We start from the raw sequence: 18,769 nt of genomic DNA on the forward strand, positions 1-18,769 counted from the left end.
GAAGCAGGCTCCGTGCAGGGAGTCCAATGTGGGATTCGATTCCAGGACTCCAGGATCACACCCTGGGCCAAAGGCAGGTGCTCAACCACTGGAGCCACCCAGGCATCCCTCAGCTTTTTTCATGAGTGTTCTATAGTTTTCTGAGTACAGATCCTTTGCCTCTTTGGTTAGATCTGTTCCTAGGTATCTTATGGTTTTTGGTGCAATGGTAAATGAGATCAACTCCTTAATTTCTCTTTCTTCTGTCTCATGGTTAGTGTATAGAAATTCAGCTGACTTCTGTGCATTGATTTTATATCCTGCCACTTTGCTAAAGTCTTGTAAATTCTAGCAATTTTGGGGTGGAGTCTTTTGAGTTTTCACATAGAGTATCATGTCATCTGCGAAGAGTGGGAGTTTCACTTCTTTGCCTTTTATTTCTTTTTGTTGTCTGATTCCTGAGGCTAGGACTTCCAGCACTATGTTGAACAACAGTGATGAGAGTGAACATCCCTGATGTGTTCCTGACCTTAGGGGAAAAGCTCTCAACTTTTCCTCATTGAGAATGATATTCTCTGTGGGCTTTTCATGTATGGCTGTTATGATATGGAGGTATGTTGCCTCTATCCCTACACTGTGGAGAGTTTTTTTTTTTTTTTTTTTTTTTTTTAAATTTTTTATTTATTTATGATAGGCACACAGTGAGAGAGAGAGAGGCAGAGACACAGGCAGAGGGAGAAGCAGGCTCCATGCACCGGAAGCCCGACGTGGGATTCGATCCCGGGTCTCCAGGATCGCGCCCTGGGCCAAAGGCAGGCGCCAAACCGCTGCGCCACCCAGGGATCCCAGTGGAGAGTTTTAATCAAGAAAGGATGCTGTACTTGAGCACCCAACTCTTGATCTCAGTGTTGTGAATTTGAGCCTCACATTGGGTGTAGAGATTACTTAAAAGCAATAAATAAATAAAAATTAAAAAGCGCTCTGGCTCTTGCATACAGAACAGGTCAGAAGACAAAGTGTGGGCATTGGAAAACCAGTATTAGGAGACAGTAGCATTTGTGCAAGTAAAAAGAGGTAGCCTTCATGGCCTCACATGGTCTGGCCCCTGTTCCTCCTCTGACCTTCCCCTCCTACTGCAGTAGTCTTGTGCCAAATGCCCCAGTTCTGTCCTGCCTCAGGGCCTTTGCAAATGCTGTTCCTCCTGCCTGGCCCAGGCCCAGGATTCTCCAAGACATCTCCACAATTCATACCACAACACCCTGTTTGCAATTGCACCTACCCCAACACCCCCATTCCCCTCCTCTTGCTCTACTTTTTGTTGCCTATCCCTGTTCACACTCTAGCACATTCCTTTATGCACTTTTATTTCTTTATTGCTGCCTCCTCCAGGACTTGGCTCTGTGAGGGCAGAAGTTTCTGTCTTGTTTCCTGTGGCATCTCTGGCATTTACCACAGCACCTGGCACATCCTAGGTGCTCCGTTAATGTTCATCGAATGAATAAATGAGGTAGAAAGAATTGTATAGATTCAAGAGGTCCTTAGAAGGCACAGTGGCCAGGGCTTGGTGATGAATCAGATGAGGGAGTTAAAAAAATAATTAATTAATTAATTAATTAAAAAAAAAAAAGATGAGGGACTTAAGTAGAGGGAAGCTCCAGAAGGTTCTCAGAGCTCTGGCTTGAGAAGCTGGGTGGAAGTGGACCCCATGCCTGAGGCTGAAAATCAAGGAGAAAGGCAGATTCTAGGAGACAGTAGAGTGAGTTTTGCACTGAACAGATAGAAATGAAGCTGCCCAGGGACGCACAGGTGGCTCAGTGGTTGGGCATCTGCCTTTGGCTTGGGGTGTGATCCCAGGTCCCAGGGTTGAGTTCCACATCTGACTCCTTGTGGGGAGCCTGCTTCTCCCTCTGCCTGTGTCTCTGCCTCTCTCCGTGTGTCTCTCATGAATAAATAAATAAAATCTTTAAAAAAAAAAAAAAAAAGAAGATGCAAAGGGCAAGTGAGGAGCTCCGGAAGGTGGTTCCAGGGGAGAATTAGGATATGTTGATGGGAAAACAGCCAAGCGGGGCCTCCCCTGGCACAGCTCGGAGAGAAGCAGATCCAGGAGAAATGAAAGGTGGGAGGGAGGCTGCATGGCATCCAGGAGAGCCAGGCTCTCCTGGTCATGTGTCCAAAGGGAGGGAAGGTCAGGCCAATAAGATTCCAGCGGGATCTTGATGTGGGCTGCACAAAAGTGCTAGGTGACCTTGAAGGCAGGACTGGGAAATGGCCCAAGGAATGTGTGGGAGGGTTGAATAGGGACCATAAGGAGTATGGGACAAATATTTATTCAGTGCTAACTGTGTGCCCAGTGCCAGGACAAGGGGAGCGAATGACTCATGGTGTGCAGCCCTTAGGGACCTCACGTTTGCAGGGTGGGGGTGGGGAGGGAGTCAAACAGCTGGGTATGGGGGCAGCCCCAGTGGCGCAGCGGTTTGGTGCCGCCTGCAGCCTGGGGTGTGATCCTGGAGACCCGAAATCCAGTCCCACATCGGGCTCCCTGCATGGAGCCTGCATCTCCCTCTGCCTGTGTCTCTGCCTCTCTCTCTCTGTGTCTATGAATAAATAAATAAAATCTTAAAAAACAAACAAACAAACAGCTGGGTAGAGAGTGAAAAGGTTTCTGAAAGTATTAGGCAAGGGCAGGGGTGGAGCCTCGGGGTAGGGGGCTGGGCCAGCCCAGGGCTGAGGGAGGCAGTAAGGGTTTCAAGGCCAATGAGAGAGAGAGAGAGAGAGAGAGAGAGAGGAAGGATGGAGGGGGGAATGGGAGTGGGGGTCAGGTCCCTGAGGAGCCACTGGAGGATTAGAATCCCTGCCCCCAGTGCCCACATAATCATGGTACTCGTGCCCATGTTATCTTAAAGTTCTTAAGACTTAGAGTTGTCAGAAATTCTCTTTTGCTTATGGGTTTTGCTCTCTGTTCACTGCTTGGCACAAGTATTGGCTTTGACAGTTGTCACATGACCCTGGGAGCGTCGCTTACCTGCTCAGTCTCCTCACCTGGCAAAAGGAGCTGTGGACAGTTCCTTTGTCTAGGGTTGTTCTGAGGATTCAATGAGCTAATGCATGTGAAGAACTGACAGTAGGGCCAGGCACATAATAGATAAATTCAATAAATTCATTTATTTATTCAAAAGATATTTATTGAGCACTATTATGTGACAGACACCTTAATACAGGGGTGAAACAAAGTAAGAAATTTCAGGGGTGCATGGGTGGCTGAGTTGGTTACGCATCTGCCTTCAGCTCAGGTCATGGTCAGGTCCTGGGATGAAGCCCTGAGTTCAGTGGGGAATCTGCTTCTCTCTCTCTTTCTCCCTCTCCCTCCCTCCCGCTGCCCCTCCTCCTGCTTATGCACATGCTCTCTCTCTCTCTCTCTCTCTCAAATAAATAAGATATTTAAATAAATAAATAAATAAATAAAAATAAATAAAAATAAATAAATAAGATGTGAGGGTGACTTTTTTTAAAAAAGATTTTATTTATACATGAGAGACACAGAAAGAGAGAGAGGCAGAGACACAGACAGAGGGAGAAGCAGGCTCCATGCAGGTAGCCTGACATGGGACTCCATCCTGGGTTTCCAGGATCAGGCCCTGAGCTGAAGGCGGCGCTAAACCACTGAGCTACCTGGGCTGCCCAGAAGGCGACATTTGAACAAGATTTGGAGCTGCTGAGGGATTAGGTTTACCCAGGACTGTCCCAGTTTAACCCTGAGAGTGGACTGAATGTCCCATGTCCTCAAAAACGCTTCAGTCCTGGGCAAACTGGAATGGCTAGTCACCCTAGTAGAGAGTTCCACGCCTATCAGAGGAAAAGTATTCCAGACTGAGGGAACAGCAAGTGCAAAGGCCCTAGGGTTGGCACACTTAGGGTTTGCTTGAGGATACAGTCCTTAGAAAAAGTGGAGGCTGTTTTAGAGGGAGTGGAGAAGGTTTGAAAGAGCTGGTAGGGTGACCCCGAGAGGGACCTAATTTAGATTCCCTGGGAACCACTTAGAGGAGGCTGCATGCACTCATTAATCTTTATCGTTAGGAACAGGTCTTGCCCAACAAGCTCAGCAGTCAAAGGAAAATAAGAGGAAGAATAGAATTTGAATTTATTCAAGGTCATGTGTAGTGAAAGAGCTGAGAGACAGAGAGGAAGGGAAGAGAGAAAGGAAAAGAGAATTAGTTTAGGGACCTCCAGGGATCCAGGGAATTGCAGAAGAGAAGCTGGTAAAAAGCAGTGCATTTCATGAAGGGCTCTCACATCAATCACATTCTGACCACAAAGTTCTCCCTGAAACTCAGAGATACTGTCACCCCCTCGTGGATAAAAGAGCTTCTTCCCATTTCTGCAAAATATGCAGCCATCTTGCATTTTCCTATCTTGATATGGACAGGAGTTTGAGCAATATACTAAGACCCAGAGCGGAGAGACAGAGACCTAGAGAGAGGAGAACAGGGATTGGGGGAGGGGGACAAGGACACAGAAGGGGGAAGAGAGAGAGGTAGTAGAAGAGACATAGAGAAAAATGCCCTCCAGACATGAAGAGATTCCTTAAACCTAGAGACATGGGCAAACCAGTAAAGGTGCTTCCTGGAGTTGTAGAACCTTGTTCCTACAAGGCAGCAAGATCCACTAGTGACCATACCAGGGCAATGCCATTGCTCCAGACATCAGGATGTGTTTCAGTGTGGCTGGGGGAATCCAGTGTCTGGGGGATCTGACTTTGCCTCTGTCTTCCCAGTTTGCCCTCCCCCACCTGCGGAAGAGCCAGGGGAATATTATCAACATCTCCAGTCTGGTGGGGGCCATCGGCCAGGTCCAGGCAGTTCCCTATGTGGCCACCAAGGTACCCTGCCCCTTCCCTCACTCCTTACCAGGCCCTCTGGGGACCTCAGTCCTGAGACATGACAACCTGGGACATGTTATGTACCAAGTGTCTCCAGTGAAGCAGAGCCTGGTGTATCCCATCGGGGCTGGCAGGGAGTGCATGACTACCCCATTCTGATGTCCCAGCTTGACCTCGGGGTTGGAGGAGAGAACAGGAAGGACCTCGTCTTCCCTGGACTGAATTTTCCCTCCACATCATCTTCCTCAGGGGGCAGTAACAGCCATGACCAAAGCTTTGGCCCTGGATGAGAGTCGATATGGCGTCCGGGTCAACTGGTGAGCACCTCCAAGTGGGGTGGGAAGGCTGAGAGTGAGCCTCAGAGGCCGTGTCTGTGGCACACTTCTCTGATCCCCTCTCCTCCCTTCCCACAGCATCTCCCCAGGAAACATCTGGACCCCAATGTGGGAGGGGCTGGCAGCCTTAACGCCTGACCCCGCTGCCACAGTCTTACAGGGCACAATGAACCAGGTAGGCGTAGGGGCCAGATCCAGGTGGCATGGGAGTGGCTTAGGGTGTGGCAGTCAGGCCTGGTGTTTCACTTCATTCCTCTCCCCCTTGTCTCTCCCCAGCCCCTGGGCCGCCTGGGCCAGCCAGCTGAGGTGGGGGCTGCTGCCGTGTTCCTGGCCTCTGAAGCCACCTTCTGCACCGGGATTGAGCTGCTTGTGACCGGGGGTGCAGAGCTGGGGTATGGGCACAAGGCCATGAAGGGCACCCTCGTGGAGGTCCCCACCATCCCTTCCTGATTCCCACATTTCCACTTGGGCCTTCCTAAGATTCTCACCCACAAATTCAGTCTCCCAGATTTCAGCTTCTCCCATCCTGCCTCTTAGGTGCAGACCCCAACTCTAGATATTAAGCCCACTTACCAATGTGCCTAACCACCCCACAAGTTCCCATAAAAGTAGTTTGCAGCCAGAAGGAGGAGGTCATCACATTTTTTTTGTGCCCTGGAGTTCTGCCACGGGGGGACCGCGTCCCCACACCCAGCCCCACGCGTTCCCAGGCGTAGCCTCGACCCGAGGGACTACAGCCCCCGGCAAGCCTTGCAGCAGGCTTCTGGGAAAAGTGTCGCCGGTCGGGCTCACCCCAGCTAATACGAAGGCCCGCAGGGGAAAATAAATTAAACTCTATTAGGAGATAATAATGGAGGTGAAGCAAAAGAGCCTCCTCGTTATTATCGGTCCTTAAGGGAAAGGAGTTTTGATTTCGCAGGCTGAGCGACAGGAAAGTGGCAGGCCCGCTCCAGAAGTTCTGAGGGAAGAAGCAGCTGGAGTTGAGTCCTGAGTCAGAGGGAGGAGGGCCTGGGGTCCAGATTCCTGGTTTTGGGGGAGGAGGAAACACAGGGGGGCGTGGACTCCCCAGTTTGGGCAGAGCCTACCCTGCATACCTCCGGGGGCGCTGGGGGCCCAGTCCCGGGTGAGACTTCCCAGCGAGGGTGGTGGGGCTGCATGGCTGCTGCAGATTGGCTGCGGCGGGGGTGTGCGGCAATCGCTGATTGGCTGAGGCGGGGCGGGCGCGGCCTTCGGCCACGCCCCTCGGGCCCTAGGCCACGTGGTGGGAGAGGACTGGGGCGCGGGGAAGCCAAACAGGATGGCACCGCGGGGGAGGGCTGGGGATCTGCCTGCGAGGGCTGGCGGACAGTAACTGGGGGACAGAATTCGGGGGCAAATTATCCCAGTGTAGAATTGCCGAGGCGCTGTGGCCCAGGGACCGGAGTTGGGGGGACTCAACAGAAGCAAGACTTTGGTATCACAGTAATCCAGATGCAGGAGTTGGGGGAGCTCTGGCCAGAGAAGGTTTTGGGGCCACAGTGCCTGAGGAGTTCAGCATAGGGGCCACTGATGCAGGTTTGAATTGCTAGGGATTAGAGGGATCCTGATGCACTGTAATTAGCTGCCCCTCCAGGGTCCTGTAGTTGCAGAGACACACCTGACGGGGCATAACCAGGTAACCCTGTTCTAGGGGCTGTTCTTAGAGGCTCACTGATGGGTTGGGGAATTAAAATTTTTCGGGCCTCACTGATGGAGCTGGAAGGAGGCATGGTGAACCGTGTTGTTGTATCTTAAAAATTTATATATATATATATATATATTTTTTTTTTTTTTTTAAGATTTTATTTAGTTAAGAGAGAGTGAGTGCAGGCAGGGGAAGAGGGAGGGACATGCAAACTCCGTGCTGAGCGCAGAGCCAGAAACAGCGGGGCTGATCCCAGAACCCTGAGCTCACGACCTGAGCTGAAATCGAGAGACGGAGGATTAATTAAACTACTGAGCCACCCAGGCGCCCCTATTTGTTTTAGATATTTATTTATGAGAGAGAGCGCATGCGCGTGTGCGAGCCTGGTAATGGAGCAGAAGGGGAGGGAGAGGCAGAGAATCCCAAACTGACTTCGTGCTTGTGCGGAGCTGGGTGTCAGGATCCTGAGATCATTACCTGAGTGGAAACCAAGAGTCCCACGCCTAAGGGACTGAACCACCCAGCTGCCCCATGTGTGTTTTATCTCTTCAGAAGTTACAAAGATGGGGCGCCTGGGTGGCTCAGCGGTGGTTGAGCATCTGCCTTCAGATCAGGGCGTGATCCCGGGGTCCGGGGATCGAGTCCCACCCACATCGGGATCCCTGCATGGAGCCTGCTTCTGCCTCTGTCTCTGCCTCTCTCTCACGAATAAATAAATAAAATCTTTAAGAAAAGTTACAAAGAATATACCTACGTTTTCTCCTTGGAAAGAAAAACTGTGTTCAAACAGGGATTGACTGCAACCCCTTCATCCAGCCCTACCTGCTGGTACTCTCTTCAGGGGCCTTTTTCCAAAGTCCTTTCCCTTTTCATGTACATGACATGTGCACCCACTGACATTACAGCGAGTGCTTTGCCTCATCACCAAAGGGATGAAGGCATGCGGAGGTTCCTGTTCCTGGCCTTTCAGTTCTTACCTGGTTAGCGTTCCGTGACAGTACCCATTAAAATGCATTTTTAAACTTTTTTTTTTTTTTTTCATTTTTAAAAAAACTTGATGCAATGTCTGGCACAGCACTAGTGTGGCTGGAACAGAATCTGGGTGGGGGGTGGGGAGGAGGGTGCATGTCCTGCACTCCCCTTGGCCCCGCGGATTCCAGCGCATGCGCCCTCTAGCCGGGCCCAGCTCCCCGACAGGCGCCCTAGAACTGAGGGGAAGAGGGGGAGGACGGAACCGACCCGCCTTGGGGTGTAAGGCAAGCGGCCCTCCCGCGGGAGGGGGCGTGAGCGGGGCGGGGCCGGAACTTCTTTTTTCCGAGCCGCGCCCCGGGCGGGCACAGTTACCCGCCGCACCGACCATGGCCGCAGCCGCGCTGGGGCAGGTGGGTTCGCGGCCCGGTGCTGGGAGGTAGGGGGTGGGGAGGCTGCGGAGACAGACCCACTTCCGGGCGGACCACTAGCTCCCGGCCGGGTCCGGCGCCGCGCCCCGGTGCTCAGGTTCCGCTGCAGGGCGCCGAGCAGGAGGGACCACTTGGAGAGGAGCACGAGGCTCCGAGGGCGACGGTGGTGAAGGGAGGAGGAGGTGGGGAGGGGTCGCCTACGGGAGGAACGAGGGAAGCCCTGAGGAGGGTGCAGCGTGGGCCAGACGCCGGGCTGGGTGGTGGTGGTGGGGAGGGGGTGGCCGGGAAGGGAATCGCCAGTCTGTGGGAGTGCAGGGAGCAGACGCCCCGAGCCTCTCGCACGGGGGTGGGACGAAGGCATAGATCGCAGGGTCGGACTGGGAATTGGAGCCAAGGCCCCAGTTTTCTTCGAACTAAAACTCAAGATACGTGCAATGCTGCCTCTTATCTGGAACCTCTTATCTGAGGCTGTGCATCAGAATGAGAAGCAATTTGAGCCAGTTTCCCTCTGTCCCAGGTGGCAAGTGCTCCCGGCAGGTGTTGGGAGGGTCCGTTCTTACCCGTAGGAGGTCCACCAGCAGAGTTTGGGAGGCTATGATTTTAGGGAACAGTCTCTGCCTGAGAGAAGAAACAGTAACCACTCAGAGAAGGGATCTTTGCAAACCCTGACAGTTGCAACATAACCTCCGGGAAAAGTGTCTTTCCCCCAATCACTTCTTCACCTCACCCTGTCCTGGGACACCTACCCCAGCCTGATGGAGAACAGGGCAGATTTTTTTTCTTCTTCTTCTTTTCGGAGTCTTGGTGACTGAGGCTGAGCTCTGACTGGGACGATCTGGGCTTTGATGGCGACACTTCTGGGCTGCGGTGTGAAAGCCCTGCACTGGGGCAGGGACAGCTTGAGGTTGTGATGGTGGAGATCCTCTCCAGCTGCCCTAGGGAAGTCTTGGTCTGTAATGGGAGAGCCGTGGGCTCTCCCAGGACAGCTCTGCATGCGATGGGATCGATCCTGGGCCATGACCAGGACAGTTTGGGGCTGTGATAGGGACAGCCCCTGGCTGAGACAAAGCACTGCATTATGAAGAGGACCCTTCCTGGGCTGTGATATGGGGCAGCCCTGAAGCATGAAGGACAGTACTGAGCTGTGACACACAGCCCTGGGCTTTGATGGTGACATTCCTGGGATGTGCTGAGAGGACAGTCCTGGATTGGTCTGGAGACAGTCCTAGGCTGTAATGAGACATGGGGGAAGGGAGGCTCCATCCTCCCCCACCCCCAGTCTGTGCCGCTCCTCCCCCCCTCCTCTAGCCCTTCTTCCTTTCTTAATTCAGCCCCAGTCTTTCACACTCTATGTCCCAAAAGCCCATCTACCATCCTTTGGGCCCACTGCCCATGGCTTGGGGTGTCAGATGGTGGAGCACTCGCCCTGAGCTGAGGTAGGCCCCTACAGAAGTGCCCTGGAAGGATGAAGGCAGCTTCTCTCCGGGCAATGGGGTCTTGATGGCCAGTGCAGATGTGCAACTGGCTCCTTCTCTCTGCCCTGTGGATGTGTTTTTCTGCCTCTCCTTTCTCTATCTCCTGGAAATATTCTGTCTCTAAGCATCACGGAGACAGTTTCTCTCCAGGTGTTCGCGTGTCTCTTATCTTTCCTCATTTCTCCAGGTTTCCTTTCACTTTGTGCTGTCACCTGAAGTCTGGTCTTTGTCTATTTATTTTTTCCTCCCTTGGCCTCTCTGTTTCTCACCCTTGGTATTGTTCTGGATTTCTTCAGACTTGACTTCATGTGAGTTTGTCTCCCTGTCTCTCCTTATGATCATATCTATTTAGGCAACTTGTGTTCTTGATTTCTGTTCTCAGTTTTGTTTCTATTTCTTTTTTTTTTTTTTCTTGTAAGTAATCTCTTCCCCAAACGCAGGGCTCTAACTCAGGACCCTGAGACCAAGAGTCACCTGCTTGTCCAATTAAGCCAGCCGGGCACCCCCTCAGTTTTGTTTTCTATTTCTAGGTCTATTTTTTTTTCTCCTTCTTGCTTTTTACCTATTTTATTTTATTTTATTTTATTCTTTATTTTTACTTTTTTTCCACTCTCACTGCTTCTGAGGGCTTCTCTCCTGCCCAGAGACTGGCTGTCTCCCCCCTGGGTGTCTATCCTGTCCATGCTGTGGCTGTCCTGTTCCTCTCTGGGACAAAGCATAGTCACCGACTTGTGTGGGCTACACAGCGCCACCTAGAGGCCATGCCGCAGACCCACACCCTGATCAGCCCGGAAGCCCTTGGGCCCCACACTAGCCAGGACCACTCCTCAGTCCTTGAGACCGGCGGACCCCATCTCCCCATGACTCACCTACTGACCAGTGACTACTGCCATTCACCTTCGTTCTCACTGATCCATGTCCGCTCACCCAGCTCACAGGGACGGAGCACGCTACGCTGTTGTGTCTGCACCAACCTCATGACCCAATTGCTTTCCTGCCAGGCTGGGAAAAGGCATTGTGAGATCAGAGAATGCTGGGGAGAGGCCACCCTGATGGACACAGATCTGCTCTCCCTCATTTGTCTCAGGCAGGACCACAAATGTTTATCTGAGCAGTGTCTCTGTCCATGACGAGGACAGCCCCCCAGGTCCATGTGGCTCCCTCTCAGCCCTGGGATCTGAAGGGAAATGGAATCACTGGTGTCCAAGGTATAGGGTTGAGGGCTTAGATAATCTGAGCCCAGCTGGTCTAATATCCTGAAAGAATAAGGACTTGGACTCCTGGGTGAGGAGGAGCTTGAGGTCTGGACTCCTGGATCTGAGGGAGAAGAGGCTGGGGTCCCGGACCTCCTGGGTTTGAGGGAAGAGGGCCTGGGAGTCTGGACTTCTGGGTCTGAGGGAGGAGGGGGCTGGGGGGCTGGACTTCTGGGTCTGAGGGAAAAGGGGGCTGGGGGGCTGGACTTCTGGGTCTGAGGGAAGAGGGGGCTGGGGGTCTGGACTCCTGGGTCTGAGGGAGGAGGAGCTGGGGCCCCCTGGACTCCTGGGTCTGAGGGAAGAGGGGGGGCTAGGGGCCCAGCTTCTGGTTTCTGGGGAAGGATGGCCTATAAGTTCGTCACTTATCTAACTCCTGTCAGGATTTGGGGCCCCCAGAGAGGCCTTCACTTACCTGTGTGCTCTCCCCCCGCCATCTTCTGTCTGAGCTAATCTCAGGGTCTCGGCCAAAGTTCCCAGGTGTGGGAGGTGCCTGTGTTTGACTTTGCCCTGGCATGGAGGGGATGTGAGCTGATTCAGCTCTTTCTGGGGATTGCCCTTACGAGGCCTGGGAGGAGCCGTGGCCTCCTGCAGGATTCCCTCCCATCATGAACTGACCCAGACGGGAGCTGACTTGTCCAGGGCTACATGCTCTCTCTAGAACACACTGGGCCCGGGCAGAGCAGCCCAAGTGCAGGAGGTGGCAAGGCAGGCACCGGGGTCCCCTGCTCTCACCATCTTTCTTACTTCTGTCCCCACCCCCAGATTTGGGCCCGAAAACTCCTGCCTGTCTCTTGGCTTCTGTGTGGCCCCAGAAGATATGCCTCATCAAACTTCAAGGTGAATGGAAAAGAATATACTTTTGAATCTCGAGGTGGGGGCTGGAGGCCAGGACTCTTAGGTGTGAGGAAGAGGCTGGCAGTCAGATTTGGGCATCTCCAAAAGGGGCCAGAGTCCAAAGGTTACGGCGGTTGGCAGTGGGGTCCTATTAGTCAGCCAGAAGTCTGTGGGAGAGATTTGGTACTGCATATCCCAGAAGCCTCTGGGGCTACAGGTCTGTCTTCTCCATAGGTCTTTGCCCCAGAGGTTCATGGGAGTTGTAGTTTTTTCAGTTTGAGATTGAGACCAAATTTCAGGATACCTGGGACCCCTGTCTTTCCTCAGGCTGCAGACCTGCAGCTGGAAATGACGAAGGAACCTCATCAGAAGCCTGACCCCAGCAAGCCCCTGGTGTTTGGGAAGACATTCACCGACCACATGCTGATGGTGGAGTGGAAGGAGGAGACGGGCTGGGGTCAGCCCCGAATCCAGCCTTTCCAGAATCTCACACTGCACCCAGCCTGCTCCGGCCTCCACTACTCGATGCAGGCATGGTGACCAACCTCTACCCCGTCCCTCTGCATTTCTTCCCTCTTGCCGTGTCTTGTGCCAGGTCCACCACCCTGGGTTTGCTCTCTGTGTGTTTCTTCTTGCTCAGCCTGTGTTTTCTGAGGTCTCTCGTGTCCCAGGCCCTGTGCTGGGTGATGCCAGGGTCCCCAGTGAAGAGCAGACCCAGTTCTTCCACTCGAAAACCCTGTGTTTTGGTTATAGCCAGATGTGATCCAAGTGTAGGAAGACCCCTTCCCAGATGTGATCCGAGTGTAGGAAGACCCCTTCCTAGATGCGATCCGAGTGTAGGAAGACCCCTTTGGGTGGGAGACCTGAGTTGGAACCAGGCCCAGCGTAGTGGGGGGAGGCAGAAGGACCCAAGAGATTCAGGGACAGGAAGGACTAGCAGGGTAGACAGGAGCTGGGAAGGGAAGGCTAAGCATGGCGCCCAGAGGTTTGGCCAGGTGATCAGGTAGGTCACTGGGCTGTCCCCTATGGGGACGCAGCAGAAGATCGGCTTTGCAGGACTTGGTGCCTTTAAGGAAGGTGCCTTTATCTGCCTTTAAGGAAGATATCCAGGAGACATTCAGTTTATGGCTTAAAGCGATGGCTGAAAGCAGAGTCTTCCTGAGGAAGCTTTAGTGGTGACAAGAATTTGGATGAACATATTTCAGCCCTAGTAGCCAGTTTGTGAAGTCAGCTCAGGAGGCTGAGATAAGAGGTGCCAGATCTTGTGAGGCCTGGAAGGCCAAGGTCAACAACAGGCTGGGGATGTGGATCAACATTGTTGTTGTTGCTGCTGTGGTTGTTTTGTACTTTAAAAAATGTTTTGGGGCACCTGCCTGGCTCAGTCATTGATCTCGGGGTCATGAGTTGGAGCCCCATCTGGGGTGTAGAGATAACTTAAAAGAATTTTTTTTAAGTTTTTATGATGGGAAATATATTTTTTTAAGATTTTATTTATTTATTTGACAGAGAGAGAAAGAGCACAAGCAGGGGAGCAGCAGGCAGAGGGAGAGGGGGAAGCAGGCTCCCTGTGGAGCAGGGAACCTGACATGAGGCTCAGTCCCAGGACCCAGGCTCATGATCTGAGCCAATGGCAGACGTTTAACCGACTGAGCCACCCAGGTGCCCCTAAGATGGGAAATTTCATTTTTTTTTAAATTTATTTATTTATTCCTGAGAGACACAGAGAGGCAGAGACAGACAGAGGGAGAAGCAGGCTCCCTGCAGGGAGCCCCATGTAGGACTTGATCTGGGGACCACGGGATCATGCCCTGAGCCAAACAAAGGCAGATGCTCAACTGCTGAGCCGCCCAGGAGGCGTCCTTAAGATGGGAAATTTCAAACATAAAAAAAGAATGATATATAAGCTCCCTTACCACCCTGCTTCATCAGCTAGCACCTGTCACCCTTTTGTTTGGTCTGGACTCCCATCATCATGCCCCTTTCTGCAAGATTTTGAAGCAAATCAGGGACTTTGCATTCTTTTCTTTTCTCTTTTTTTTGTAAAGATTTCATTTATTTATTCATGAGAGACACAGGCAGAGGCAGAGAGGGAAGCAGGCTCCATGCAGGGAGCCCGATGTGGGATTCGATCCGGGTCTCTAGGATCATGCCCTGGGCTGAATTCAGAGGCTCAACCGTTGCGCTACCCAGGTGCCCCAGGGGACTTTGCATTCTTTCATCCATAGTGGTTTGTTTTTCTTTTTTAAGATTTTATTTATTGGGACGCCTGGGTGGCTCAGTGGTTGGGCGGTTGCCTTTGGCTTGGGTCCTGATCCCCGGATCCAGGATCAAGTCCCGCATAGGGCTCCTGTGGGGAGCCTGCTTCCCCCTCTGCCTGCCTGTGGCTCTAACTCTCTCTTTCTCTCTGCGTCTCTCATGAATCTATCTTATTTATTCATTCATGAGAGACACAGAGGCAGAGATGTAGGTAGAGAGAGAAGCAGGTTCCTTGCAGGAATCCTAATGCAGGACTCGATCCCAGAACCCTGGGATCACAACCTGAGCCAAAAGCAGACGCTCAACTACTGAGCCATGCAGGCACCTTGTAGGGGTTTCAGTGCTTCTCAAGAGCACAAGGATTCTCTACAAAACAGAACTTGCACACCATTGATGTTCCTGAGAAATCGTAGCAGTAACACGGAAGGGGTTCGAGCAGGGTGCTCTCTTGGCACCTGTCTCTGGGTCTCCAGCTGCTTCTGGTCTCCCTTCCTGTCTGTCTTCCCCTTTTCTCCCTCTCTGAGCTCCGTGGGTTAGTGTCTCCTGGGATCCATCTCTGCATCTGTGTCTGAACCCTTGTGTATCAGGCATCGTGCTGGGATCTCTATGTGTCCCATGTCTCCCTGAGGTGGTCTCAGCTCAGTCACCCTCCCACCTGTCCCGACAGCTCTTCGAGGGCATGAAGGCGTTCAAGGGCAGCGACCAGCGGGTGCGCCTCTTCCGACCCTGGCTCAACATGGACCGGATGCTGCACTCAGCCTTGCGCCTCTGCCTGCCGGTAAGTGCCCTGGCTGGCTCCCGGGAGAGGGGGCCAGGCAGGTGGGGCAGCACCCTGACTCATGAGAATCCTGCCCAGAGTTTTGACAAGGTCGAGCTGCTTGAGTGTATCCGCCGGCTTGTGGAAGTGGACAAAGACTGGGTTCCTGAGGGCAAGGATACCAGCCTCTACGTGCGGCCTGTGCTCATTGGGAACGAGGTGAGCCTGACTCCAGGGTGGGGTTGAGAGGGGAGGTCCTGAACCAAAGGGCTGGGAACTCCAGGGGAGAGGAAGAGAGGGGCTGGGGGCCTGGATTCCTGCGTCCCTAATGTCCCCCTCTGCCCACCACAGCCCTCCCTAGGTGTCACCCAATCCACGCAAGCTCTCCTGTTTGTCATTCTCTGCCCCGTGGGTGCATACTTTCCCGGAGATGCCATGGACCCCGTGTCCCTCCTGGCCGACCCAGCGTTTATCCGGGCCTGGGTGGGTGGGGTCGGTGACTACAAGCTGGGGGGGTAAGTAGTCCCTCCCCCAACCCTACAGGTCCAGTACACTGCATTTCCCAGACACTGGGTGTCCATTTGTGGCTTTGGATATCAGTTGTCCTTCCCTCTCATCTCACACGATTGGGGACAGCTCTGCTTGTCCGTTGGGATTGGATGTTGTTGACACTGTGGTGGAACACTTGAGGGGAGAGGGTCTGTGCTAAGCACTGTGGACAAATCAGCTCAGAATTTGACTGGTTGAAAGTTGGTGGAGAGACTAGAATTGATGTTTACACTTAGTCCAGGTAACCTCCCCCAAACATCAGGCGCCCCCACCTCCCCAGCCCCACGTGCAGCTCTCATCACCCCATGGGCCTCCAGTGATCATCATCCTACATGTGGACTTTTCTGTACATCTGTGGCCAGGGACCTCAGCTCTCCAGGGCCGGGTGGGTCCCCCACAAGGTGACCGAGGCAGCAGGCAGGGAAAGGGTTAGGGGGTGTGAGGATTCAGGTCCTTTCCATGCACATATATTGTAAGGTCTCCTGAGGGTCAGGCCCTATGCTGGGTGAAGCTGGGGACACAGATGATTCGGGTCCAGGCCCTGCCTTCCAGGGGTTCCCAGACTGGTGGGAGCCCCAGGATCTGGAGCAGCACATGCTGGGGCACTGTAAAAGTTCCCCAGACAGGGCAGTGCCCCCCTCAACTGAGTCCAAGGAAGGAGACCATTTCCTGGTTAACCGTGTTGCTCTCCACCAGGAATTATGGGCCCACAGTACTTGTGCAGCAAGAGGCGAAGAAGAGGGGCTGTGAACAGGTCCTCTGGCTGTACGGGCCGGACCACCAGCTCACCGAGGTGGGCACCATGAACATCTTCATCTACTGGACCCATGAGGATGGGGGTGAGCCCTCCCATGACCCTCACCCGGGCCCTGGTGGGAGTGGGTATATCAGAACTCTCGGGGGTTGGGGTGGGTTTGGGTGGCTCCTGAGATGGGAAGGTGCGCCTGAGGGCGTGAGGTCATGCCACTAATGCCTCATACTTGACCCAGTGCTGGAACTGGTGACCCCCTCACTGGATGGTGTCATTCTGCCCGGAGTAGTCAGACAGAGTCTACTGGACCTGGCAAGGACCTGGGTGAGGGCGCTGTGTCTTTGGGTGGCTGGGATGATGGGGTGCTGCTGTGTTGGAGGCCTGCATTTCAAGGCTCCCAGAGGGGGCTGTGGCATACTAGCAGATCTCTGCCCCTTCTCTCTGGGGGATCTGTCTCCTCAGGTCTCCTTGTCACTGTTCTCAGGGAGGGAGAGGCAGGACTCTGTGGCAAGGGGTGCCCCTGGGTCATGTGTATTGCTCCCTCAGGGTGAGTTCCGAGTCGTTGAGCGTAAGGTCACAATGAAGGAGTTGTTGCGGGCGCTGGAAGAGGGACGGGTTCGGGAAGTCTTTGGCTCAGGCACAGCTTGCCAGGTCTGCCCTGTGCACCAGATCCTGTACCAAGGCAAGGTGAGATGGGGCTGCCATTGGTGACGGGGGAGAAGAAGGGGGTTCTGGTCGTCATGGCACTGTCTTTTCCAGCATTTGCGCATTCCCACCATGGAAAATGGGCCCGAGCTTATCCTCCGCTTCCTGAAGGAGCTGAAGGAGATCCAGGTGAGGTGCACTGGCGGAGAAGTGGGTTGGATGTTTGTTCCCCAGGGAAGTTCACGTCCCATGAGCCTCTGGACTGGGAGCCCTCCTCCCCTGCAGACCCAGGAGCCAGTAATGGCAATAAGGGCCCTTGTATGAGCCTCTGTGGCCTTCAATACTCCTTGGGGCTACATGACCCATTCCTGGGAGCGTCTAAAACACTGACTTGAGGATTCCCCTTCCCTCCCTCTCTGTGGCTCCTGTGTGCCCTTGCAGTGGGGACCCCTTCCCAGGGACCCCTGGGGCTTCGGGCCAGTGTTCTGGCTGCAGAAACCCGGCACAGAGCCCCTGGAGCACCTGGCTTTTGCTTTGGCTGTTTACAAGACTGCCCAGCGGTATTTACTCTCATAAGCCCCTAGATGGGTTTGCATTCATCTCGGCAGAGATGGCTTTGCTGAGAGCCTCTGGGCTCCTTCCTTGGCACTCAACCTAGAACTGCCTTTCCTGTGTGCTTCTGTCAAGTCCTGTGCATCGGGACCCTGAACACCACCACCCCTCACTACTTGGGACTTAGCTGCAAACGGATTATTTTTTAGCCCCAGAGCCTTCCAGGCTTTACAGTAACTCTTTGCAGAACTACGTCTCTCTTTTAAGCTTCTGCGCCAAGTCTCCTTTAAACCTCTGAGCCAACCGGGCTACGGTTCCTCCTCCCTCCGGCTTCGGCCAGCTTCCGGGAAGTGGACTACATTTCCCATGAGGCCCCGGGGCGCAACTCCGCCACCATTTCGCCGGAGACGCCCCAGGGCTTTCTGGGACTTGCAGTTGGCTTTCCTCTCACGCCTCGCCTCCCTTGTCCCGCAGTACGGAACAAGAGCCCACGACTGGATGCTCCCGGTATGACAGCGCCCTGCCCTACCTCTCTTCGGACCCACCCTCCCGTAGCATCCAGCCCTCGCCGGACCCTCCCCTCCCTACCGATGACTCACCTGAAGTGCAATATGAAATATAAAAGGCCGGGGGCTGCCGGGACGCCTGGGTCTCTGGCGCCCCCACATGGCCTCTACACTCCCAAAGCCATAAGGGCCGGACCCAGAGCGTCTAGGCCCCTCGCCCCGCCTCTCAGACCTTGGTGGGGGATCTGGGCTCCCCGCTGCTCCGTGTCTGGGGGCCAAGGATGCCCTTTGGCCCCCCCGACTCCACATCTCTCCGTTCTCAGGCCGGATCTCCCGGTGCTGCTTTGATTTTTTTTTTTTCTCCTGCTGCAATTTTAAAATAAATGCCAAAGAACAAGCCGTGAGCTGTGATCTCCAGTGATTCAACTTAGGGACTCTAGGGTCTTAACAGGGAATCCCTGTCCTGGGCTCTTTTCATTTTCTAAGACCCAGCAATCCAAGCTCCCAGAGACCTGGCGATCTCTGACATGGGAGATTTTTTTCCACCTCATCATACGCTGAGTTTAGCCTCTTGCGGTGACTAACCCATGCCTCCTCTACTTCCCCATCCTTGGGACAGCCCCAGTCTCCAGCCCTGGCTGTCTCCTCCGCTGTATCCTCTGGCCCTCCATCAGCTCAGTTCTTGTCTTCTCCTACCTGGATCCCCGCCCCACCTAACCCGCTCTCTGCATCCAGTTTGGCTCTCAAAGGGTCTTGTATACACAGAGCTGCCTGTGCTCACTGTCTTCTAAGGGCTTCCTAGCACCCACAGCCAATAGTGCAGATAGCAGGCCCTGGCGGGTGTGGACTGAGGTAGGATACTCTATCCTTGGGAGGGTGAACCTCAGAAATCTATAAAGTATAGTCCCCATATACTATGTCATGCTTTTGTATCCCAA

General features: G+C 53.6%; 2 protein-coding genes and 1 long non-coding RNA gene across 11 annotated transcripts in view; 2 read left to right on the plus strand and 1 right to left on the minus strand.

Moving 5' to 3' along the window:
* The window catches only part of HSD17B14 (hydroxysteroid 17-beta dehydrogenase 14), a 19,346-nt gene extending 13,531 nt beyond the window's left edge, over positions 1 to 5,815 (plus strand). Inside the window, exons 7-10 of one of the 2 annotated variants that reach the window (XM_077846218.1) lie at positions 4,751 to 4,855; positions 5,105 to 5,172; positions 5,269 to 5,365; positions 5,467 to 5,815. In XM_077846218.1, coding sequence (XP_077702344.1) covers positions 4,751 to 4,855; positions 5,105 to 5,172; positions 5,269 to 5,365; positions 5,467 to 5,640 — 444 coding nt within the window. In that variant the 3' untranslated portion in view covers positions 5,641 to 5,815. The remainder of the gene's footprint in view (positions 1 to 4,750; positions 4,856 to 5,104; positions 5,173 to 5,268; positions 5,366 to 5,466) is intronic. The other variant, XM_077846229.1, reaches the window with a different exon arrangement.
* The window catches only part of LOC144282491 (uncharacterized), a 23,652-nt gene extending 12,103 nt beyond the window's left edge, over positions 1 to 11,549 (minus strand). Inside the window, exons 1-5 of one of the 4 annotated variants that reach the window (XR_013350931.1) lie at positions 11,394 to 11,549; positions 10,598 to 10,730; positions 9,000 to 9,188; positions 8,814 to 8,871; positions 6,977 to 7,131 (exon numbers count right to left, since the gene is read on the minus strand). This is a non-coding gene — a long non-coding RNA (uncharacterized LOC144282491). Of the gene's footprint in view, positions 1 to 6,976; positions 7,132 to 7,186; positions 7,331 to 8,813; positions 8,872 to 8,999; positions 9,484 to 10,597; positions 10,731 to 11,393 lie in introns of those variants that run through there. The other 3 variants (XR_013350922.1, XR_013350923.1, XR_013350933.1) reach the window with 3 other exon arrangements.
* On the plus strand, positions 8,049 to 18,230 carry BCAT2 (branched chain amino acid transaminase 2). Of its 5 annotated transcripts, none has more exons than XM_077846167.1 (11): positions 8,052 to 8,235; positions 11,744 to 11,818; positions 12,143 to 12,346; positions 14,739 to 14,849; positions 14,928 to 15,047; positions 15,180 to 15,343; positions 16,074 to 16,216; positions 16,367 to 16,452; positions 16,675 to 16,815; positions 16,888 to 16,962; positions 17,800 to 18,230. In XM_077846167.1, exons 1-11 carry the CDS (start codon positions 8,212 to 8,214, stop codon positions 17,836 to 17,838), a joined length of 1,182 nt encoding a protein of 393 aa, XP_077702293.1. In that variant the 5' UTR covers positions 8,052 to 8,211; the 3' UTR covers positions 17,839 to 18,230. The 5 variants fall into 5 exon arrangements, with proteins under 5 accessions (XP_077702311.1, XP_077702293.1, XP_077702328.1 ...); XM_077846175.1 differs by lacking the exon at positions 8,052 to 8,235 and adding an exon at positions 10,770 to 10,936; XM_077846194.1 differs by lacking the exon at positions 8,052 to 8,235 and adding an exon at positions 10,989 to 11,012.
* The last annotated feature ends 539 nt before the right edge of the window (positions 18,231 to 18,769 follow it).

The sequence above is a fragment of the Canis aureus genome, chromosome 1 (assembly GCF_053574225.1).
Source record: "Canis aureus isolate CA01 chromosome 1, VMU_Caureus_v.1.0, whole genome shotgun sequence".
Classification (NCBI taxonomy): Eukaryota; Metazoa; Chordata; class Mammalia; order Carnivora; family Canidae; genus Canis; species Canis aureus.

What these genes read in the sequence shown, in the direction of transcription:
- BCAT2 (XM_077846167.1), top strand. Translation starts at nt 8,212, where the DNA reads ATGGCCGCAGCCGCGCTGGGGCAG. An exon ending in AGATCCTGTACCAAGGCAAG is followed by an intron (nt 16,816 to 16,887) that starts GTGAGATGGGGC and finishes TGTCTTTTCCAG; the next exon opens with CATTTGCGCATTCCCACCAT. An exon ending in AGGAGCTGAAGGAGATCCAG is followed by an intron (nt 16,963 to 17,799) that starts GTGAGGTGCACT and finishes CTTGTCCCGCAG; the next exon opens with TACGGAACAAGAGCCCACGA.